A 24,389-nucleotide genomic window follows, 5' to 3' on the forward strand; every position below is an offset into this window, starting at 1 on the left:
GATCATGTAAAAATGTACACAAATGTTCTCTTAAAGTCACTTCACCTCTGCAAGCTGTAGCCTATGACATTGGACATGTTATAGATATGATATGATATGTTATGGCTTCTAAACATATTTACAGGTACTACATGTTTAAAAATATATACAGGTACATCTTAAAAAATTAGAATACCATGAAAATGTTCAATATTTTTTTGTCAATCATTTCAGAAAGTGAAACTCGTACATTATATAGATTCATTATACATAGAGTGAAACATTTCAAGCCTGTTTTTCTTGTAAATGTGATGATTCTGGCTTAGAGATAATGAAAACACAAAACTCAGTGTCTCAGAAAATTAGAATATTGTGAAAAAGTTCAATATGTGAGTCCTGGGTCAGTGGTGGTTTGGGGCCATGTCCTCTGCTGCTGTTGGTCCACTGTGTTTTCTGAAGTCCACAGTCAACATAGCAGCCATCTAGCAGGACATTTTAGAGTCTTCATGCTTCCACAAGCTCTTTGGAGATGCTGCTTTCATTTTCCAGCAGGACTTGGCACCTGCCCACACTGGCAAAGGTACCAAAAGCTGCTTCAATGACCATGGTGTTACTGGGCTGGACTGGCCAGCAAACTGGGCTGACCTCAACCCCATAGGAGTCTATGGGCTGTTGTCAAGAGGAAGGTGAGAGACACCAGATGAGCTGAAGGCTGCTATAAAAGCAACATGGTGCTGTAGGCTGATCTCCTCCATGCCACCAAGTATTAATGCACTAATTCATGATTCAAAAGGAGCCCAACCAAGTATTGATGGAGAGAAATGAAGAGACTTTTCAGAAGCCTGACATTTGTGTTTAAATTATCCTTTTTCTTTCTTGATCTTATGTAATATTCTAATTTTCTGAGTCACTGAATTATGGGTTTTCATTATCTCTAAGCCAGAATCATCAAAATTACAATAAAAACAGGCTTGAAATATTTCCCTCTGTGTAATGAATCTATATAATGGGTTTCACTTTCTGAAATAATTGACCAAAAATATTGAACTTTTTCACGATGCTCTAATTTTTTGAGATGTACCTGCAGTGACGCTTCCTCTCTTTCTTTCTTCCTTCCTCCCATCCATCCTTCCTTCCATCCTCTGCTGCACAATCGTGAAGTGAAACTGCTGATGCTCGATCATCTGTGTGTGTGTGTGAGCAGCTCTCTGACCCTCCACCATGTAGTCACCTGAGCGCTGACAGCAGAGCTCCATGCATGGCATCTCTCTAAACGACGGGCTTTCTTTCTTCCGGGCCGATCGTGACATAACTATCCCGTCCTGCGCTCATCATGCTGCAGATGGGGGATGAGGTGGTGTATTTTTCCGCGCTGTTTCTGCTGGTGGTGCTGGTGACGCGGAGCGCCACCGGGGCCTCTCTCCTCACCGCATTTCTCTACGTCTTCATGGTGATGTTCCGGTTCCCTCCGGTGCCAGCGGAGCAGGCCGGCCGCGTCCTCCGGCCCAGGGCTCCATCAGGCGGCGTCCCGGTGGTGGCGCACCGCGGAGGCAGCCACGACGCTCCGGAGAACACCATAGCGGCGATCAGAGAGGTGACAAGCTCCAGCCATGTGTTTAGATTAAAATATAGAGCTGTGCATGTAGACTATAGAGCTAAAGTAGGTTATAAGCTAAAGAAATATAGGCTACAGGGGAAAAAAATCGAATAAAGCCTCTAGGAATCTAAAGCTGTGCAGGTTCTCCAAAGGAACATTAGGATGATTTCATGAGGGATATTGTGCCATAAGACTTATATTGATATAGCTTTGGCTTTGCATGTCGTGACTTTCCATTTTGCAGTGTTTGCAGAGCTCCACATCTGCTCTTCTGGGTGATCAGGGAGGCAAAGCTGGCCACGTTTTAACTCTTTGTATTCAAATGCATCCTTGAAAATGATCTGTTTATGAATTGATATAATCTCCATGATGAAATCTGCCATCACACACACACTAAATCATGCCTTCCCTCAATTATCTGGGTATTTTTACACACTGAAAGTGCTGAGTCAGCTGTGCTTATGGTGTCTCGTGACTGCCCTGCATGCAGTGAGCCTCCTGTACTCTATAGTCTCACTCTTCCACTCCCTCTGTCTGTCTGTCCTTCACCCTTCCAGGGACGAGTGTCTTATTCTAACAGGCTCTTCTTGATCCATTATTTAACCTCTCCATGAAGCCAGCCATTGAATGTGGTGGAAAGGATGATATAATTAATGCTGCTCTGGCTTTTTAAGCAGCATCGTACAGTATCAGCTGTTTCTAGAGTCAGTTATGACGCTGGACAGAGCTCCAGTCTGCTGCCACTGAACCTTGTCTTTCTATTATATTATTGACCATGGACAAGCCACTTTTTTTTGCTCTCGTTTAACTCATATTTTTACTTCTACACCTAGACTAAAATCAAAATTACTTTATTTATCCTCGAGGGTAAATTCAGTTAGTCTGGTAGAATCTCTGTTGAAGGATCTTTTGTATCTCTCCGTCCTGCAACAGAGAGAGAGGAGCCGTCCACTGCTGTTTTTTTGGCCCAGTAAGGTTTTGTGTAGCGGATGATCCGGGTATTTAAAGATGGCCTCAAACATCTTGACAGGTCATCTCTCCACCACCTCCTCCAGTGTGTCCAACCTGGCTCCAACCACAGAACCAGCTCTTTAGACCAGTCTGTCCAACCACCTTCATCTCTGTGTGTGATGCTGCCTCCCCAGCAGACTGCAGCATAAAACAACACACTACCACCACAGACTGATAAAACATCTGCAGCATCTTACTACAGATGTCCAGAGATCTGAGCTTCAAGAAGAAAAAGAGGCTCTGCCCCTTTTTGTAGAGAGCGTCAGTGTTTAGAGTAGGGTTGTCATGATACAAAAATTTTGAACTTGATACCGATACTCAGGAAAATATTCAATACTCGATACCATTTTCGATACCACAAGGATAAAAACAAAGACCCCAAAATTTTACAGAAATATTTTTATTAACAAGAAAAATGCAACATGTAAAAATTAACAGAACCACAGGTTAAATATTTATAATTAAAAAAAAAGTGCAAAAAGAAACTGCAACTATGATAAGAAGCTTCAGATACTCTATACTTTTGAAAATGAGTATTGTATCCGGATACAATGTTTTGGTATCGATACTTTTTTGAGTATCGATGCTTTTGACAACCCTAGTTTAGGGACCAGTCCAACTTATTATCCAGGTATACACCTAGATACTTATAACTTGGCACCACCTCCATGTTCACCATGCATTTATTCATTGGCTGAAGAGGAGCCTTGATTCTGCGGGAAAAAAAAAAAAATATATATATATATATATATATATATATATATATATATATATATTCCACCTATTATGTTTATTCTTATTTTTTTTACTTTTTTGTCTGCCTTTGTGCTGCTGCAGCGCCTGAATTTCCCCTCTGGGCATCATGACAGACTTATCTGATCTGATCTCTGGGCTGCACCTACATTTTTTTGGCATCATAGACATCAAAAAGAACATTTTCATTTTCTAGTGACAATCATGTTCATCCTTCTGACATGCAGACTGTCTGTTCTTGTATACGAATATGAATATGAATACGGAAACTTTATTATCCACTGAGGGGAAAATCCTCTTTGGTTTCACCATAGACATGTCTCAAAACAACAGAATAAATAGTAAAACAATAAAGAAAAAACATTGGCATCTATTTTTTTACATTACAATTGCAGCTTTTTTTTTTACTGATGCCAGATTCCTGCTCTAGGTGTCATCTTTTTACTTATGATTGTATTTAAGTATAATGGTCTCTTAGTCTTTTTTATCAAACAATCAATAATCCCTGCTATATTATATGTATGCAGTATATGAAATTTTTGTTTGGGAAATGTTAAGTCATGCTTTTATTCATCATCTAATCTACCTGGCATGTTAGGATACTATTGTAGCATTATAGCTCCTATAACATGCTAACACTGGTCCTCTATTCATCCATTGACTTCCAGTGAAACATGGATTTAGGAGAAATATTATTCTGATCATTTACTATAGAAGGAAATGGCTGGACAGAGTTTGGCTGCAACACAGATTTACAATACTGATGACTAATGTCTTTGTCTAAAAACTGGCGACTCCATAAACGACAGGTCTACTATGTGTCCTAGAGACAACTTAACCCTCTGGAGTCCATCTATTTATTGAAAATACAAATGTTTTATTTACAGTGATAACTTTATTTATATATGATATGTAGACAAGCTGAGAAAGCCAGTTTAAAGTGCAATCTTAGGAGCTTTCACAGTGTGCCATTTATGTTTCTAGACCATTTTTAAAATGTGAATTTTCTTTCTATAATGAAAACTATGACTTTTTTTTTTTTTAATCCTGCTGTTTTTGTGCGTATAAATGGTTAAAAAAAATGGTACATTTCCGTAGACACATGTGTTGTTTGTATTTTTGGTTCCTGGCAGGTTTATACTTTGTTAATTAAAATAAAATGAAAAATCTGACTGATAGCCAAGTTTGTGTGGAGAAAAAGGAGCCATGCATGTGATGTAAGGACAGACTGAAAGATGCTAAACAGAGACAGAAATGAATGCATAGGAAGTTGACAAATTTGAACCAAAATCTCCTGGACTTCAGAAGTTTAAAATCAACATGCTCTATCTGAATGCATTGATGGTCTCTACCCTCTTCATCTTTCATGTAACACATACATAAACTACTGTGCTTTCTACGTGTCTGTAGCACTGAAGCACACTATCCACAGAAATGGAGAGGCTAATTTTCTCCTGTGTCAAAAAAACTTTTTCTGTCTGTCAGTAAATTTACATTTTGCAAACAGAGCTGTCTTTTTGTCCTCTCCCTGTGTTTTCCTGCTTTAGGCCAGTAGGAACGGAGCAACTGGAGTGGAGCTGGACTTGAGTTTCACAGCTGATGGCGTGCCCGTACTGATGCACGATGAGACTGTGGACCGCACCACCAACGGCTCTGGACCAGTTAGCAACCTGAAGCTGGTCCAGCTTAAGAGACTAGATGCGGCTGGCCGTCACAGGCTGAAGTATGTTGCATTTTTAACAGTCATTTCTGCTTGTGTAAGCTTGTGATTTAATGCTTAGATCAAGGAACAAACATTGTGTCCATGAAGTAAGACGTACTTCATTCATTCACTTAATGCTAAAACGTTTCATCCCTTGTCCATCCAAGTATATCACCATTTAAGGTGAAATGTGTTATTCCCATAGACTGTATATAAATAATGGACATAGTCACTGTGACGTCAACCATTGGTTTATGAACTTTCTGTTGGAAGCATCGAGTGGGGGCTACACTCATCACCATCTTGCGTCGCCATTTTGTTTCCGATACAGGAAACAGACCATATTTGGACTGTGGAGGAGCGAGAGGGATCTGATCACTGACTACAGCCTCTCTACACTTCAACCTGACTGATTCATGTTAGCATTAACTGGAATGTTCATTTTAGCTAGCAAAAAACAAAAACAAAATGTACATTACTTACCTAAGAAGAATAAGCAGCAACTCCTAGGGGTGTCTGTTAGTCCAACCAAACACTGAACAAGACATTTAATGAACAAAACGTTAAAATAAACGTGAATTAAGTGAAAATACAGTGAAAGGGTCAAAGTTATGAGACCAAACCGCTAAATGTCCTTTATTATATCTATATAACATTATATATAACTTTATTGACACGTTGCCGTGGATACGCAGTTCTGCTTCTCTCCTGATGACGGCTTGCCTTGTTAGTGACCTGTCAATCAAAGGTAGCCCCGCCCCAAATCATATGACTCTTTATCTTCTATTTTCTTCTAAATGGGGCCATTATTTGAACTATTAACATCAAATTGTCTTGAAGATTTTTTACTAGCGATTGAGACCATAGTGTTGTCCTAAAAAAAAATTCTGAGGTAATAAATCAAGTGAGAAGTTTTCTCATTTTGCATTGAAATGAATGGACAGAAATGTTTTTGCAGCCACACTTAGCGCCCCCTGCTGGAATTTTTGGTAGAATGCAGCTTAAGGCACTTCCTGGTTTGCCTCCCTGCTCAGACCCGAAGGTTGCCGCCTGGCTTCAAGAGAAGCAGACTAACTTATGGAGCCAGTCTCAAGTGGCCAGTCGGGGAACTGCAGCTTTTGGCACCAGCTTTATTTTTTTATTTTTTTTAGCTCCTGAGGTTGCCACATATATAAATATGGTCCTATCATACACACTGCACCTTTTTAAAGTATCTCTTCTCACAGAAGACTTAATAAAGTTGCTGGAGAACCAGACGTAGAACATCAAACTGCTATATAGTAGGAACATTGCCTCAGCTTTGCCTTATATGACTGTTGTGGTTTCTATTGTCTCCAGGGACAAGTTCAGTGGAGAGAAGGTCCCAACTCTGCAGGAGGCAGTGGAGGAATGCATCAAACACCAGTTGACCATCTTCTTTGATGTCAAAGATCAACCTGATAAGGTACTGAACATACTAACCTAACAGGACAGGCTCTAATACTAATGTTAGCAACCTCAGTTCATTATCAGATGGTTAAATAAGGTTATTTTCTCCTGTTTTTATCTGCTTTTCCAGGCTGCGTCAGTACTGCATGAGTTGTATAAGAAGTTTCCTGTTTTGTACAACTCCAGCATTGTTTCTTCCTTTGAACCCAAAGTCATATATAAGGTAACACAGAATATAACTGATTAACACAAATAATAATAATCTTTAGAAAGTTATTTCCATGTTTAGAAGTTTGTCTGAGGTATTTGAATGAAAGTTTCTAAAAAAAAATCTATTTTCTTTTCTTACCTTATTTATTTACATACTTTTGGCTTTGTTTATTTACAAAATTATGTATGTATTGTCTCTAAAATGAACACTGGCACAACAACAAAACTAAGATTCATGGCTCTTTTGAATTATTTTTTTTACTTCTCTTTATTGGGTTTTTTCTTTTTCTTTCGTTCACATACAAAAATAAAGAAGGTACATGTTCATTTATGCTTCAAATCAACACGAAAGAACAGAATGGTAGTAGAAAAATAAAAGCAATTTTAAAAAAAACCTAGGTGGAGTCAAATCAAATATCAAAACAATAATATGTTTTACAAGTATAAGAAATATTTAAATAGTAATAATACAACTTGGAGGATGTCAAGTGTTCTAAAATTTACAGTTGTTCATTTTTCATGGAATTATATTTAGTATAATAGTCCATAAATGGCTGCCATATTGTGTAAAAGGTATTTATCTTCTTTATCCTCTCAGGGTGAATTTTATTTTTTCTTATTCATGGCTCTTTTTAAGTTGAAACCTAAAATTACGGATTTTTTTGTCACTGCCTCAAAATGAATCTTTTCTTCTTCTCACTGAAAAGCCAGACCTTCCTCATTCTGACAGCATTTTGTTGACCTCTGACCTTTGGTCCACAGATGCGTCAGACTGACCCTAACGTGGTCACGGCTCTGATCCACCGCCCCTGGAGGCTGAGCCGCTTTGGCGATGGCACTTTTCGTTCCCTGTCGACATCAGGTCACCTGTGGCTGGGGGTCCTGGACGTCCTGTTGGACTGGGCCCACCACCACATACTGTGGAAACTCTGTGGAATCTCTGCCATCCTTGTGCAGAAAGACTTCATCTCACTGTGAGTCAAATATAATCAGTTTTATCGTTACAATTTCACACAGGCTATAGCAGCGGTCTCAAACTCAAATTACCTGCGGGCTGCTGGAGGTATCAAAAGTATGAAAATGACCAAAAAAAGACAGAAAATTACTTTAAAAAGACACAAAATGACCAAAAAACACACAAAATTACGAAAAAAAGACACAAAATTACAGAAAAAAATGAAATTACTTAAAGAAGAAACAAAATGACCAAAAAAGACTCAAAATTATTTTTTAAAAAGACAAAATATTTAAAAAAGACACAAAATTACTAAAAAAAAAGACACAAAATTTCCAAAAAAAGACACAAAAGTATTAAAAAAGACACACAAATTAAAGACACAAAATTATAAAAAAAATAAAAAATATATATTTTTAAAAAGACACAAAATTACCCAAAAACGGACACAAAAGTATTAAAAAAGACACAAAATTAATTTAAAAAAGACACAAAAATATTTTTTTGAAATTACCAAAAAAAGACACAAAATTGCCCAAAAAAGTAATTAAAGGGACCTTCCACGCACAACACGGTAAAGTGCCATTCATATAAATCTCACATTAAACTTTCATATCAAGGTGGGGGCCACAAAATATCGTCACGAGGGCCGCAATTGGCCCGTGGGTCGCAAGTTTGAGACCCATGGGCTATAGGATTGTCCCACAAGATGTTAAGAGGAATCTTTTCTTGTAAACCAGTAAGATACATAAAGGTTTAGTGTCAGCTGACTGTTTTATCTACTAATTATTTTAGGTTTAGGTTTATTTGCAGTTAGAATTACATAAAATGACAAAGATAACAAAAAGTGTAAAGTGCAGGGAGAGGCAGAAAACCCAGATGGGCTTATTTAAAGCCTCCACCTAAAACTTCATAGTTATAAGAAAGTAGTAAACTAATAATAGAAAAACACATATGTGTAACAACAAAAACAAGTTATAATGACAATAACAAAAATAATATAATAACAAAAATGAGCATGATATAGAAGTGTATTTCTGTGTGAATTCCAATTTTAAAACAGCAGTTAAATGAGCTTTGAGACATCTTTTGAAACATTTTATAGAGATGGAGTTCTTTGCCAGATGGGAAAAGGTATTTATCCATAATTTAGTCGCTAAATTGAACAATAAATTGACCTCTGCATGTAAGAAATCTTGGAGGATGAAGATTTAAAAAAGTTGGATAAGAGTGAACTTGAGAATTAAATTTAAAATAACTCTTAAAGTGCTTTGGAAAGTTTTCACAATCTGAATATACCTGAAAATAAAAACATATTACATAAATTTTAGAGATATTGATGTCATGAACAGTAAGTATCTGGAGTTTCTGGAAAAACTGACAGCATATTCCACAATACCACCTACATTTAATGCAGCACGTCTGATCAAAGGTATTACAGATTTAATAATAACAAGCAGGCATGTTGATCTTTTATTGCACATGCTGCGACTGAAACTATTTAAATCAGGAGTGCTGTTTTCGCCTGTCTTGAAGAGCTGCTGTATGTTTTGCAAGCCACCAGATGTCAGTGTTATCTGTTATCTGTCTGGCTGTGGGTATTGTTACTATTACTTTCTTTCAATGGTCTTTTTATTGATGACAAGGCATGTATAAGACAGTCACTGTACAGGAAGAAAATTTTTGAATTTTTTTCTCAACATCCACCCGTGATACAACACAAACAACTGGCCAAACAACTGAACGTAGACATACATATACAGCCACTGACATAAAATTGTAAATGGACAGAGTAAAAAAAATTATATATACACATACATACATATACATCTACATATATATATATATATATATATATATATAAATAAAAAATAAAATTAAAAAAGGATTAACAAACAAAAGGATGAAATACATGGAAGAAAGAAAAAGTAAATAGGAAATAAGTAAATAATAGAAAATAATAATACTAATAAAAATAAATTAAAAGTTAATAAAATTTAATAAAATTTAATTTAATTTAATTTAAAAAAATGAAATGACATTTTTAAAAAGGGGGGGGGGGGGGCATAATCTTTTTAAATAGAATATATGGCATTGTCTCAATATGTCCCTTTAAGATATCTCCCACAGAAATTATTGTTGAGGGTCTCTCATAAAATACCAAGAAGGGGCGCCATATTTTGTAGAATTTGTTCTCCAATCCCCGATCCCCGAATAGTGTATCTAATCTTCTCTAGATTCATGCAGAATATAATTTCTCTGAGAATAGTAGGGAGGAGCTGGTTCCTTCCATTTCAGTGAAATAGCTCGTCGGGCTAGTAAAGAGGCCAGAAAGTTGAGCATAGCTTTAGGTAAGTTTAGATCTGGAGCAATGCCAAAAAATACCAGACAAGGGATTGGGCTCAATTTGATGATGAAGGATTTCCGATGTATTGTTACTTTTACTGAGCTGTATTTTATTTTGTGACTCAGGGACTACGTTCAGTACTGGGCGGAGCGCGGTGTGGAGGTGGTGGGCTGGACGGTGAACACCGCCGTGGAGAAAGATTTCTACCAAAACCTGCTGAAGATCGGCTACATCACCGACAGTCTGCTGGAGGACTGTGATCCGCATTACTGAATAAAAACACAACATTTTATAGTTTCTACATGAAACACACTAAAGACTACATAATTACCCCCAATGACTACATTTCCCAGTTTCTTGTCCTTTTCAAAGAACATAAAATATAAAAGTGAAGTTAACCCATAAGAACCCATGGTGACACTTGTGTAACAAACACTTTAAATCTTCAAGAATCTCCCATATTCAGTTTTATGCTTCACATTAACTCATTAAATCCCTGAGTGACGCATACTCAACACCCTGGTGTGGTGGTCATGTGACTGTGACAGGAAGTGACTTCTCCAAAATGTGGCTGTGACTGGAAACAGTGTGAAATGTGAAAAAGTGGCTCATTTCAAAAAAGCTTATTCTTTGATCCGAGGCTAAATTTAAACCAATTTAACAACTCTAATCCATTAATGTCCTGTATTACATTTAACTTGTTCTGACCATATTTCCTGAACAAATTAAAGTCACAATTTTGATAAATGTAATGGAGATGCAAACAAAAAGGCAAATGGTTATTTGTTTTTATTTATTATTGATTTATTCTTATTTTATTACTTAAAAACAAATCTGAAAAATAATTAGTTGTTAAACAGCACTATTAATGTCACAATTTTGATAAATGTTGTGGAGATGCAAAGGCAAAAAAAAGGCAAATTTGTGTCTCTGTAAGCAGAAAATGTGTCTAGTTTTATTTTATTTTAAAATAAGAAATATCATAAACATAAATACCATAAACGCCCAATGTAACATCTATGTCACATCACAGATCTTTGACATTTAGGGGTAGAATTTTTTTTAAAAACATAAATGTGTTCTATGTGGTATATCCCCCATAATGTTCCTTTAAGGGTTAATAGGTCTGGGTTCTTATGGGTTAATTATAAGGTGGAAGGAAGTGAGAAATTTGGTGCTAACTCACTCTGTAGTGGCAATCAAACATTACAAGCTTTATAAAAGAAAATACATATATGATTTACTGTAGAGGTGAGAACACACCGTTACCTGTAGCTGGCATACAGGTGGTTTCCCTTTAAATCTACAGACACATTAAACCATGAAGACTCAGCTGGACACTTCCTTGTCTTTATCCTTCTACCAGCAGCAATACCTCCACCTCTCCTGGACCAGGGATTAGGATTAGGATACCTTAAAGATCTTTTATACCTTCCGTGCTGATCTTTAAAGAGACAACAGTGTATATAGTTGTAACATTAGACATAATGGCATCATATCAATGCCTGCTAACATGATATTTATTTATGAATATACTCGAGAGGATCTCTTAATAATATTAGTTAATATTCTCACTAGGGGTGCACCGATTGCAATTTTCTGGCCAATCACCGATAACCGATTTTTTAAAAGCCTGACCTGCCGATTCCGATTTTGGCCCATACAGATTTTTTTTTATAACTCACAGCATACACCTTCAATTTTTGAATCTTATTTTATTGAAAAACAATAACACAGCAGTATTTTTCTTTGACAAATAAAGGAAATCACAATGTCTGAGGTATTTAATAAAATATTGAACTTAAAATAAATAGCAACAATTTACAAGACAAACTGACAAAAGAACTGCAACCATAAATAAAGTGTTATTAAAGTGAGTTTTTGGTTTCGTTATAGTACAACATGCATACAACACAGTCATGCAGAAGTACGCATACGTGCAGACGCACTTTCAGACCTTTGCGGAGGCAAAATTAAAGGAAATCGGCAAAATTAAAGAAATCGGCGCGGATCAATCGGTGCACCCCTAATTCTCACATGATGATACTTGATTGTTCAGCAACTTGCCTTCTGTCATTAAGTGCCACAGCTGCACAAATACACAAGAAGTCAATGGGGGAAGTAAACGCACCATTGAATTGCAGAGGCGAGTCCACTTAAACTCCAGAATGTTTGTGTGATATAACTCCTTAAACGCCTTTATTATGAATCATCAGAGATGGAAAAGAACTGGAAAAACACATTCGGTCTTAAGTCCAAATTCAGAAATGTTTGAGTAGATACAATTAAAATCTTTCATTTAATAATTTAACTTTCGTTAATGGATTTGTTCTGTAATTTTGATCTCCTCACAGAATGGTCTAGTGGATTATAAACTTTGAATTCTGCACAGTGCTAGGAATAAAGTTTAGAGGGAGAAATATTTATTCTCTTGATTTCATTTGAATTCCACTTAATTATTTCACCTGAATGTAGTCATATTTAAAGATACTGACTGTAAGGAATATCAGAATTTATATATTTAATGATATATATATATTAAAATGTATGTATATATATATGTATATATATATATATATATATATATACATACACTCAGCAATAATTTTAGGCTGAAATAAATCTGTGTGTAGAATTTAAATCCAGTTTGCAAAACTGCTGAAAGTCATTAATGCATTTTAAGTGAAAATTTTAAATTATTACATTTTTTAAAGAAAGTATCAGTATATAATACTTTTCTCTCTACAGTATTAAGGTAGACACAACGGTCAGTTTTCACGCTTTGCTTCCATAACATGTCTTCTTTCAGACTATTTTAATGAAAACATCCAAAAAACTACACATTAAGGGGTTTATTTTGTCTATTTGCCTCTGTAAGATATATCCTCAATTCACCAGAGGTCAGCACTAGATAGTGCCTCATTTGCATATTTAAACATAAAATTTCAGAAAACTTGTGATATAAAAATACTTGTCTAATGTTAGTAATTGACTGGAGAAGTTGTATGGTGATTTTTTATTTTCTTTTAATTGCCAGCTGGGCATCTTTCGTCAAACCATCTTTTAAGTTAGCACACACCCGGTCAGAAAATAACTGATAGTAAAGCTTGGTTGCATTGTAAACAAGGTTGTGTGTGTGTGTGTAAATGCATTGTGCACCTGGCCTCACCTGCGTGTACTGTAAACACAGAGTCGTTGTGCAGATGGGGGCCACGTGGAGGAGACAAACGAGCCCCATTGAATAAATCCTCATTCTACAAGTTTAACACATCTGACAGCATTTTATTTGTTTGATTCATGTTAGACTAAAGAATTGCATCAGTGTGGTGAGAGAACTCATACCTATTATCAGACATTCAGGGTTGGCTAGTAATGGATTATGTTATCAGATTGCAAAACTGTAATCAGCATGGATTATATTTGGGGGGAAAGGGCAATAAGGTAAAAGTTACATTGTTTAGGATTACTATATAACATTTCTGATAATGTATTTTACAAAAGGCATTCTTTTTTTACACTTTTTTTTCTTTTCATAACATGAGGCATTCTTAAAAGTAAATGGAGTTTATTATTATAATAGAGTTGTCAGATTTCTAAGATGCTTATGACATTACATTACATTACATTACATGTCATTTAGCTGACGCTTTTGTCCAAAGCGACTTACAATAAGTGCATTCAACCTGATGGTACTAGACATAGACCATAGGAATCGAGTAAGTACATAACTTTAAGAGCTAACTGTCATTGCTAAAGGAGTGCTATATGTAAGCAATCTATAAGCAAAAACAATAAGCAACTTAAAGCAAAACTACTACCAGAAACCAAGGGCAAGGTTAGATCCACAAGATAAAATGTACTCTTATGAGACGAGAAAAAGACCAGAGAATGTACGCAAGCAGCTCATTTGGGCTGTAAGGGCCCCTGATGGATATTTTTAAGTATTCACTGACCACCTGGGAGCATACAGAGCTGTGGTTTACCTGCTGCAGCATACTGCACATATGAAGACATAACAGGAGTGTTAGGTTAGTGCCAGGTGTTAGTGTTGCATTGATATGTTGACAGTACTGAGTGTATGAGCTCTGCCTGCTCCTGTTCCACTACATCAGACTACACTGAGCAGCAACTGGAGAAGAAGAACTCGCCCCATGGGATCAAATCAGATCAAATAAATTATTACAATATCTGAAGTTTTTGAGGTCATCTCACATCTAAAGTGAAAACAGGGTCACAATTCAGCTTGTAACTGTGTAACAGACAGGAATTCTGCCACTGCTCACAATTATGTTCGTTCTTTATTATTTCAGCTATTTGTTTATATATCGTCACACTGTTAAAATAATCGCCTAAGTCATTTTTTGTCAAAATTGGGGTTTTTTGCCTAAATCATCTCCTCATGATGGTAAAATCACCTACATCCTCAGTTGATCAGACCATGAGATTTTACCCCTTTAAGATCATCACTTCTTTGACAATTTGCCACATTCATAGGCATCAGATAAGAACCCAGCAAAGAAGAGCTAGAGGGAGATTGTTTAGTTATCAGTTTAGTTCATCAGTGTTTTATTGTTGACACTAATATTGGTAACTCTTTACTCTAAGGTGTCTACATAAGAGTGACATGAGCGTGCCATAAACATGACATGGGATGTGTCATGAACATTAATGACACTTTGAAGTAACATTAATGCTCATGATACTTGTCATGTCATGTTTCTGACAGGCTTGTGTGACTCTTATGTAGACACCTTCAAAATAAAGTGTTACCATATTTTGCTTAAGTCACAAATGCATGTTCAAAAAATTGCCTAAGTCATTTATTTCTCTTAAGTTACATAATTTACACACAGTGTTATTACTATGCCAATAGCCATCCTTTGTTACATCCTTTTTGAGTGAAATGATCAATAAATGTCATATGTTACACTCTTGGTGAAGTTTTTTGTGTTTCCTGCAAAACTTGAAGAAATTAGTTAGGCGATTATTTTAACAGGGTGACGATATTTAGGTTTGCTCGCAATGCAGCCAACACATTTCAAACCCTGCGACTCTTATTTTGAAGAGCAACGGTCCCTGTTTCCGGCTCTGGACTTCCGTTTTTATTTTTCATTTTACAACTTAGATAATAGAACAAAGTGACGCTTTCAGTGACGTTATTTTAGTGTTTTCACCATAGACTGTATAAAATTTCACCCAGACAATGAGGAAACAAATATCCGTGTTTTCTTTATGTAACAACACATGAAAAAGAAAAATCTACTTTATACACAGACCAGTAAGATATATTTTAAATGTTGATTCAGAAGTAATCCAAAGGTTACACAGTAGAATTTGCATTTTTATTTTTATTTTTTACATTAAAAAAAAACGTTCTCACAATTTTGAGATAATGATGTCACTAAATCAGAAAAAAACTTTTCCTTAATAAATAATACATTTAAAAAAAAAAAAGTATTATTAATCCACTTAAATTACCCAAAAATGACATGTATTTTGTGGATTCAGATTATTATCTAATCCCGCAGACAGGTCATAACTTCACTGGACATTTATTTTTTACATCGATTCGGGGTATTAGTTACAGAAGAGGATTAGGGCCACACAAGAAAAAAAAAATGAGTTCTGACTTTATTCTCAGAATTCTGACTTCATAAAGTGACTTTATATTCTGAGAATAAAGTCAGAATTCTGAGAAAAAAGTCAGAATTCTGATTTTAAACTCAGAACTCAAATATTTTTTTCTTGTATGGCCCTAATCCTCTTCCGTATAGTGGACCTAAAGCGGTGTTTTCGGTTTCTGAATATCTGGGGACGCTGTCTCTTTAAATCTCTGAGGGAGGCGTGTAAGGACGTCGGTGGAGGCATGGTGCGCCTCCAATGTCTTGTGAATGACAGTCGCTGTTTCAGGTTATGTGACTTTGTGGCAGTGCGGGACACTTATGCACCGAAGTGAGTTACGTGTCTGAACTAAGGTGATAAGGAAGGCAGGTGCAGGACGCTGGATCGCTGGATGAGATGCGCACCGGCTGCTGGTTTGACGCGGAGAGGGTCGGCGTTGCGCACGGTTACCAAACAGCCTGAGTAGTCTCGTGTCCGCTGCGTGGATTTGACTTCTCGCTCTGTGGCTCTGAATCAGTTTAGGAGAGGACTGACACTTCTCGCTTCGAGAGAGTTCTTCTCCATCGACGGATCCTGGAGGAATGTGTTCAACTTAAACCAGACCTGCTCCACCTGTATTTGCTCCATCTGCACTTTTTCTTACTCCAAAAAGTTACCAGGTGACTTTTCTTGCGCATGATGTACACAATTACAAGAGGTCCCAGCAAACTGGTCACCCAGCGACGGACAGGTGAGACACTTTACTCCAAGCACACATCCAGCAGACGATGATCAATCATTTTCTTTCTAAGTAAAAGGTTAAATGTTTATTTTTAGGGCCTACGCAGCAGCTTGACAACAAAATAAACGACTTCAAGCACAAACAGACGTCCTGGAACCTGCCTGGGTAAGTGCACCTTTTTGGAGAGACACCTCCTGGTCATGGAAATCCCCCATACTGCTCTCAGTAGTGTGACGCTTTGTTATGTGTGTCCCTTTAAAACACCAAAGTTCAGCAGTTTAATTGTGTCAAAGCATGTGTAAGTGAGTGACAGTGTCCTGGCTGCAGCATTGGACGTCATCAGCTTGAGACAAGAAGTGTTTGTTTATCAGCCTGAATGAGTTATAACACACCTTCACACTGTGGCTTCCCCAAAGCTCACTCTGCCTGCAGGGCTGTGTGTGTGTGCATATGTGTGTGTGTGTGTGTGTGTGTGTGTGACCTTGAGGGAAGTCAAGGTAGCACATGGTCCTTCATTCAGCTGTTGCAATCTTTGACTCCCACACAAGCAACCATGCTTGCAGTCAGACTCAGAGGCTGACTCTTTGTCCTACAGGGATCCTTGAAAATTACTTCCTTATTGTGGTGTTTCCATGATGCATTTTTTAAAAATACTTTATTGCAAGGCTTCTTACTTTCACTAACATAATCAGTCATTTCGTTTTCTTTACAATATTGTACCTTGCATTTTTTCCCCTTTTTTTTCCGAGGTATATATTCACAAAGTAAATAACAAAACATAGGGTAAACAGACAAACATATATACATATACATATATACTGGTATTCCCCAAATGAGGATCTCCAAGAAAAGGAATAAACAAACTAACGACACAAAAAAAAGAAAATAATAATAGTAATTAGAAAAAAGAATTAAAAAAAAAAATATATATATATATATACTAAGGCATGTGGCATTTTCAAGGTTTGAAAAGTGCTTGGATTTTAAAGAAAGGGCTTGAAACTGCTGGAAATAGGAGTTATATAGGATCCACTAACAAGGTCTGCATACCTGGTTGGGAATCAGTGGTTTATAGCACAATAGGGTTGTCAAAAGTATCGGTACTAAAACGTTGTATCCGGATACAATACTCATTTTCAAAAGTATCGAGTATGTGAAGCTTGTTATCATTGTTGCAGTTTCTTTTTGCACAACTGTTTTTTTATTATAAATATTTAACCTGTGGTTCTGTTAATTTTTACATGTTGCATTTTTCTTGTTAATAATAATATTTCTGTTAAATTTTGGGGTCTTATCGAATATTTTCCTGAGTATCGGTATCGGGTTGAACATTTTAGTATCGTGACAACCCTATAGCGCAATAACATTAATTTAATGTGAGGAAGTAGTGAAATATTCAGAATACTGTATACAAATATCTAATTTGCCACATCTCTGTCCTGCAAAAGCTTGAAAATCCAGAAAACCTCAGACTACTTTGTGATTTATTTCTTTTCTTCTCATACCCATCAGCCTTCCTGCACCTAAGATAGTTTTCAACCGTGCAAACGGTAAGAAGTACCATCACCCTGCTCCAGCTCTGCCTGCAGACACCCAGCAGGAAGAGAGCTTCACGCCCGCGCACGAGGAAAACGTCAAATTTGTCTACGATGGTGAGGAATTTAATGACGAGTCTGACTGGAAATATGAGCAGCTGAGACAACACTTTTTGTTGTCTCATTGTGTCTGGACACCCGTCCCTTGACTGCTGTTTTGTGAATGACATTGTTTTACTATCAAGTGTTTAAATTGTAACCTCCCCCGTCCCAGGCCTCACCCACACAGCTGCTCTGACACTGATAGTCATGATAGGAACCTCTCTCACACCCCCATATCGTGCTCCTTATGACCCATGCTGGCACATGTGCTGAGGGAAATAGCTTCTTTTTTTTCTCTCTTTAACTAGCACATTCATTGGAAAGAGCCTGACAGGATGAAGGGTTTTGTTGGATCTGGGTGAAAGTCTACACAGTGACCCAGTTTTTTGAAGAGTTCACACTTCTTTTTCACATTCACAGGCTCATTCACTCTCCGGGAGACTTCATTTGGCTCAGCAGTTCTTGCTTTCTGTGTCCTGTTAGTTTCTCTTGGCGGTGAAGCTCATAAACAACTCCAGTCACCTTGTGTTTGAGTGGACAAGGACACAGAGAAGGCCCGACCCCCCCTCTGTTGACAGAGATCGCTGCTCAGGGTTGATTCATTCTCTGAAATACCTCAATGCATGATATAAACAAGCCGACCCACTTGAGGTTTCTGAAAGTCATGATCTGAAGGCAGCTACAGAGATAAAAATCACACACACACACTACTTGTGACCAGTCCACATGCTGCATTATTTGAAATACAAACGTGTGCCAGGCCTTTGAAGCAGTTGCCCTTGTGGACTTTCCTTGTTTGACGCTGTGGGTGTGACACTGGGGAGCAGGAGATTTTAACTGGGACAGATAAGGACTCTTGCTAGCATTAGCCGCTAATGACATTCTTATTTCCATATCCTTGGGTTCAGATTAATTATTATAATTTCTTTCAGTGGTGTTTTTTATTGATGACAAAGCATGTATAAGACAGTCACTGTACAGGAAGACATTTTTAGATTTTTTTGTACAACATCCAGCCATGATACAACACAAACATCCGAAAATAGACATACATATACAGCCACTGACATAAAATGGTGAATGGATAGAGTAAAAAAAAAAAATAAAAAATAAAAAATAAAAAATATATATATATATATGCAGTTACTACAATGGGTTTTTTTTAAGTGTTTAACAAATCTATTCAAAGATTTGTGTATTTTAGACTTAATATTATAAAGAAGTAATATTTTAGTCTTAATATAATTTTATCTCACTGTTTTCACTATCTAATATCCCTAATAATAATAATATCCCTATCAAATAAAAACTATAATTTCTACTATTCTTGTCTTCGAACATGCAAGCAATAAAAAAACAAGTTTAAATATTAATAGATGAGTAAATAAAAAACAAAACAAAAAAGCAAAAAAAAAATATTCAACACAATGAAGAAATACAAGGTTACACTGTATCACAGTGGATTTGGTAGTTACTGCAATTTTTCCATGATTATTTCTCTGAAATAAAGCAAAATTTAAGTCCAAAACTCTGTCACGAGATAAAACGGACATCAAGGAGTTTGTTTTAAGTTATAACTCAATTTCGACCAAAAATGTAGTTACTGCAGTTAGGTTTTGTAGGGCAGTATACTATGGACATGCCGTTATGGTTGCAGTTGCATTATGAATATATTTATTACCTAATTAATTTTGTATAACATATCATAAAACAGTAAAAAATTGCCCATCACAATTTCCCAGTGCAACATTTTAGCTAACATTTTAGTTAACATTTAACATACTGTAGATGCTGTATATAATCTATATGTGTATATGTGTACTTACTGAGCTGTTGCTTTTCAGCCTGGCAGGAGGTGGTGCAGCAGGAGCCAGAGGAGGCCCAGGGAGCAGTCCACTACAGAGAAACCGCCCCAAGCCCACACATGGACAGTGAGTAATAATAATAATAATAATAATACATTTTATTTATAGAGCACTTTTCAAAACGCATGTTACAAAGTGCTTTACAAAGACAAGTTAACCCTCTGAAATCTTTGGCTATTATGTCCGTTAAAAAAATCTGTTAAAAAATCTTCACCATGCCATGTTGGAATCAGTTTTTTCAGTGCAACCTCACCTATATGTTCAGTAATTCATTTTTAACTTTGACGTACTTGATCAAAATTTTGAACCCAAAAGAAAAGATAAAATCTGATCTTGAAAATTATGTTTTACACACTGAAATGTTCATGTTGCAAATATTAACACAGGTTGCAAATATAACATATAACTGGTTAAATGAGGATAATCTTTAGTTATATATTTTTATACTTCATATATTTGACATTATCTCTGGTTTTACTTGGCCGAATATCATCATAAAAAAAAATCTAGTATGGAGTTTCAAGCCAGAACTTTAGAGGGAAGCTGATGGTAAGGCTCGACGTTGCTTCATTTTTATGTCTTCATGTCATGAAGAAGTAATGTGCCGGTGCTTTCGTGGACTTTAGAGGGTTAAAAACAGACGTGAAACGAGAAATAAAAATAATGTTAGAGAATGACATAGTTCTGTGCAATTAAAGGACAGATCAAGTGAAGGTAAAGTTCATGTAAAATCAGGAAAGGATCTCCGATAAAAGTACGTTTTAAGAAAAGATTTAAAAAGTACAGCTTCTTCTCCTCCTTACACTGTTCCATCCCCCCCGAGCTCAGGCTGCTGTCTTCAGGGCATTCATCTGCATTTTACTGGTTAAAACTGAACTTTTACAGGGTATTTACTTTGACAATTGACACTGAAAGTTTTCTTTGAAGACTTGCTTATGTAGCTCTTGAGTATCACCTGATAACAGCCCTCAGGCCTACTGTGCTACTGTACGATGGACAGTAGGTTGTATTGGTTTATGACAGCCAGCCAAACTAGGATTAGTGGACCTTCTTCTGATCCTTCCAGCTGGAGGGAAGCCAGCAGAGGTCATAGGCCTGTGTCTGCTCATAGTTCACATGAGATGCTTGAGTCTGTTGACACTAGGGTTGTCATGATACTAAAATTTTCAACTTGATACCCATACTCAAGAAAATATTCGATACTCGATACCATTTTCGATACCACAAGGATAAAAACAAAGACCCCAACATTTAACAGAAATATTTTTATTAACAAGAAAAATGCAACATGTAAAAATTAACAGAACCACAGGTTGAATATTTATAATAAAACAGTTGTGCAAAAAGAAACTGCAACTATGATAACCAGCTTCAGGTCTGAGGTAGTGCAAAAAATAAATAAATACAATAAACAATAACAATTAGAACAATATTTTGAGGTTGTATGCTGTGCACAATATTAGGCAAGCTTGATTTAAAAACAAAAACAAAACTTAAGTGTTCATTCCTTGGCTAGGTATCGATACTTTTGAAAATGAGTATTAACGTTTTAGTATCGATACTTTTTTGAGTATCGATACTTTTGACAACCCTAGATGACACCTATATAGAGATATATCATTTAAAAGTATTTATTGAAAAAGTCATAGGTAGACGTTTAAAATCAACTAAAAAAGTCATATGTAGTACAAAAAAGTCATACATGTCATAGGCCACCGGCCAAGAGACTTTTAATCTGATCTCATACAGGGGGTATTTTTTAAAAATGTTTTTATTCATTCGACAGGCAAAAGTACATACAGTGAGAAATAAGGACTTTTTTTCTTTTTCCAAAAACAACAACAACCCCTTTCCCCCTCCCAGTCCTACATAGTCTTGTTACAAATCAGAGAAAGTGAGAAATAATACACATCCTTCCTTTTTACTGTAAGCAGATAAACAAATAAATGAGTACATAGAAAACAACAACATACAGAGAAGTAGCATTGTCCATGGGTTGAAATGAGGCAGAGAGGGAAATTAAATATGGTGAGAGGTTAATTGTCAGAGGTGAGCATTTTATTTATCCTGTCGTGTCTTCAATTTAGCTATGTAACTAATCATGCAGCCCCAAACAGAAACACATTTTTCAGGTGTTCCCCTCAGATTATATTTAATTTTCTCCAGGTCTAAAAACAGCATGCGGTCCTTAAGCCAAAGGGAAGCTTTGGGGGAAAAAATGGCGACTTCCAATCCAAGAAAATTCTTCTACGTGCTAATAAAGATGCAAAAGCGATACTATCCTTAAACTTCTTCCTAATTGTTTGAGGGTCTGATAATACTCCAAAGATGGCCAAGGGTGTTTAATCGTTTTAATTCCTTTCTTTCAGACTTTGTGCCCATAGATCTGGATGAATGGTGGGCTCAGCGTTTCCTTGACAACATAGACAAGCTATCCTGACGCTCTTCTTGGATTTTTGGGTCTTTATGGACGGTCCAGAGGCCAGACCTGAAGCAGGATGCCTCACAGAGGGGAGGGAGCCTGGGCAGGAGGTGTGAGGGGTTGAAATCCCCTGATGTGGTTCAAATGGACAGACAGCGCTGGGACGCTTACATAAAAAACACAGAGAATCACTTGAACTCTTGCCTGTTAATAACAATCCATCTCCAAACATTCAGTCTGCGACGGACTGCAAACTGGAGGATGACATCTTGAAGCTGAGGTTTTTATTTCTAACCTCACAACCGAGACGTCCTGTTACTTTGAAATGCAGTAAAATTGTATTTTCAAAAAGTTTTGTATTGGAATCTTTGATTGTTTACTCACCTTATTGGCCATATACACAGAACACCAACAGCTCCATTAAAAACTCACACACACTATTTTAAATACATTTTATTAGATTCACTGGTACTTTAATACCAATGTAGAGAATCCACGTTTGACCAATGACTGTTGACAAATAACAGTAAGTAAATCACAGTAATATACTGTATATTACCTATATATTATCAGTATCATTGAAACTTCTGATGAAAAGTTGAACACAGAGCATAAAGACAAACCAGGTTTACAGAGAAGCTTCCAGCAGTTCATCTTCACTCCATCTCAGCTTTTAAAGCCTTCAAGTTAAGAATTGAGCTAAAAGTCATCGTAAAGTTTGTTGTTTTTTGTCAAAAATGATCAAATGCTTAAAATTCTTAAATGGGTCGATCATAGTCTGTTGATACATATTAGAGCATAATATGTCAAGAAATGACAGAAAAACACCAAAGTATGCATTGTCCAAATATCGGAAAAAAAGTCATACTATAACATGTCAAAAACACAAAAACAGACCATAATATGGGATGTCCAAAAATGACCCGTTCAAAAAAAAAAAGTCATCCTATAGCATGTTGATTTTTGCCAAAAGTGGTCAAATTTTAAAATGCGTAAAAATGCTAGAAATGGCCCATTTATACTCTGCTGGTACATCTGGAAGTATAGTTTGTCCAAAAATAGCACAAAAACACACCATAATATGGGATGTCCAAAAATGACCAGTTAAAAAAAAAGTCATACTATAGCATGTCTATTTTTGTCAAAAGTGGTCAAATTTTAAAATGCCTTATAATGCTAGAAATGGGCCAATTATAGTCTGTTGATACATATTAAAGCATAATATGTCAACAAATTACAGAAAAACGCCAAAGTATGCAATGTCTAAAATGGGAAAAAAGTCAGACTATAGCATGTCGATTTTTGTCAAAAATGGTCAAATTTTAAAATGCCTAAAAATGCTAGAAATGGCCCAATTATACTCTGCTGATACATCTGGAAGTATAGTTGTCCAAAAATAGCAAATAAACACCATAATATGGGATGTCCAAAAATGACCCATTCAAAAAAAAAAAAGACACAGTATACTATGTTGATTTTTGTCAAAAATTGTCAAATTTTAAAAAGCCTTAAAATACTAGAAATTACCCAATTATACTGTGCTGATTCATGTTTGAGTATAGTTTGTCAAAAAATAGCAACCCCCCCAAATATATTAAGGGATGCCCAACAATGACCCCCACGAAGGAAGTCATACTATAGTATGTCCATTTTTTTTTAAATGGTAAAATTTTAAAATGCCTAAAAATGCTTCGAATGGGCCAATTATAGTCTGTTGATACATATAAGAACATAATATGGCCAGAAATTACAGAAAAACACCAAAGTATGCAATGTACCAAAACTGAAAAAAGTCATACTATAGCATGTCTATTTTTGTCAAAAGTGCTCAAATTTTAAAATGCCGAAAAATGCTAGAAATGGCCCAATTATACTCTGTTGGTACATCTGGAAGTATAGTTTGTCCAAAAGTAGCAATAAAACCCCACCATAATATGGGAATGTCAAAAAATGATCCTCTCAAAAATCTCTAAACATTCAGTCTGCGACAGCCTGGAGGATGACATCTTGAAGCTGAGGTTTATATTTCTACCCTCACAATAGAGACGTCCCGATACTTTGAAATGCAGTAAAATTGTTTTTTTTATTTTATTGTTTATTTATTGGAATCTTTAATTGTTTACTCACCTTATTGGTCATG

At 36.3% G+C, this 24,389-nt stretch overlaps 2 protein-coding genes across 3 annotated transcripts; both read left to right on the plus strand.

The window, feature by feature from the left end:
- The first annotated feature begins 1,127 nt into the window (after positions 1–1,127).
- LOC131983988 (glycerophosphodiester phosphodiesterase 1-like) lies at positions 1,128–12,422 on the plus strand. The gene is made up of 6 exons (XM_059348838.1): positions 1,128–1,573; positions 4,888–5,063; positions 6,381–6,486; positions 6,601–6,693; positions 7,443–7,654; positions 10,108–12,422. The coding sequence occupies exons 1-6, from the start codon at positions 1,313–1,315 to the stop codon at positions 10,253–10,255; spliced, it is 996 nt and encodes a 331-aa protein (XP_059204821.1). The 5' UTR covers positions 1,128–1,312; the 3' UTR covers positions 10,256–12,422.
- Positions 12,423–15,842: 3,420 nt separating this feature from the next.
- Positions 15,843–22,917, plus strand: LOC131983585 (MAPK regulated corepressor interacting protein 2-like). 2 transcript variants are annotated; one of them, XM_059348336.1, is made up of 5 exons: positions 15,843–16,334; positions 16,421–16,490; positions 17,838–17,977; positions 19,807–19,893; positions 22,197–22,917. In XM_059348336.1, the coding sequence occupies exons 1-5, from the start codon at positions 16,280–16,282 to the stop codon at positions 22,265–22,267; spliced, it is 423 nt and encodes a 140-aa protein (XP_059204319.1). In that variant the 5' UTR covers positions 15,843–16,279; the 3' UTR covers positions 22,268–22,917. The 2 variants fall into 2 exon arrangements, with proteins under 2 accessions (XP_059204319.1, XP_059204321.1); XM_059348338.1 differs by lacking the exons at positions 19,807–19,893; positions 22,197–22,917 and adding an exon at positions 18,383–18,971.
- Positions 22,918–24,389: the final 1,472 nt, after the last annotated feature.

This window comes from Centropristis striata, chromosome 13 (assembly GCF_030273125.1).
Source record: "Centropristis striata isolate RG_2023a ecotype Rhode Island chromosome 13, C.striata_1.0, whole genome shotgun sequence".
NCBI classification, from domain to species: domain Eukaryota; kingdom Metazoa; phylum Chordata; class Actinopteri; order Perciformes; family Serranidae; genus Centropristis; species Centropristis striata.

What these genes read in the sequence shown, in the direction of transcription:
- LOC131983585 (XM_059348336.1), top strand. Translation starts at nt 16,280, where the DNA reads ATGATGTACACAATTACAAGAGGTCCCAGCAAACTGGTCACCCAGCGA. An exon ending in ACGTCCTGGAACCTGCCTGG is followed by an intron (nt 16,491 to 17,837) that starts GTAAGTGCACCT and finishes CATACCCATCAG; the next exon opens with CCTTCCTGCACCTAAGATAG. An exon ending in CGTCAAATTTGTCTACGATG is followed by an intron (nt 17,978 to 19,806) that starts GTGAGGAATTTA and finishes GTTGCTTTTCAG; the next exon opens with CCTGGCAGGAGGTGGTGCAG.
- LOC131983988 (XM_059348838.1), top strand. Translation starts at nt 1,313, where the DNA reads ATGCTGCAGATGGGGGATGAGGTGGTGTATTTTTCCGCGCTGTTTCTG. An exon ending in CCATAGCGGCGATCAGAGAG is followed by an intron (nt 1,574 to 4,887) that starts GTGACAAGCTCC and finishes TTCCTGCTTTAG; the next exon opens with GCCAGTAGGAACGGAGCAAC. An exon ending in GCTGGCCGTCACAGGCTGAA is followed by an intron (nt 5,064 to 6,380) that starts GTATGTTGCATT and finishes TATTGTCTCCAG; the next exon opens with GGACAAGTTCAGTGGAGAGA.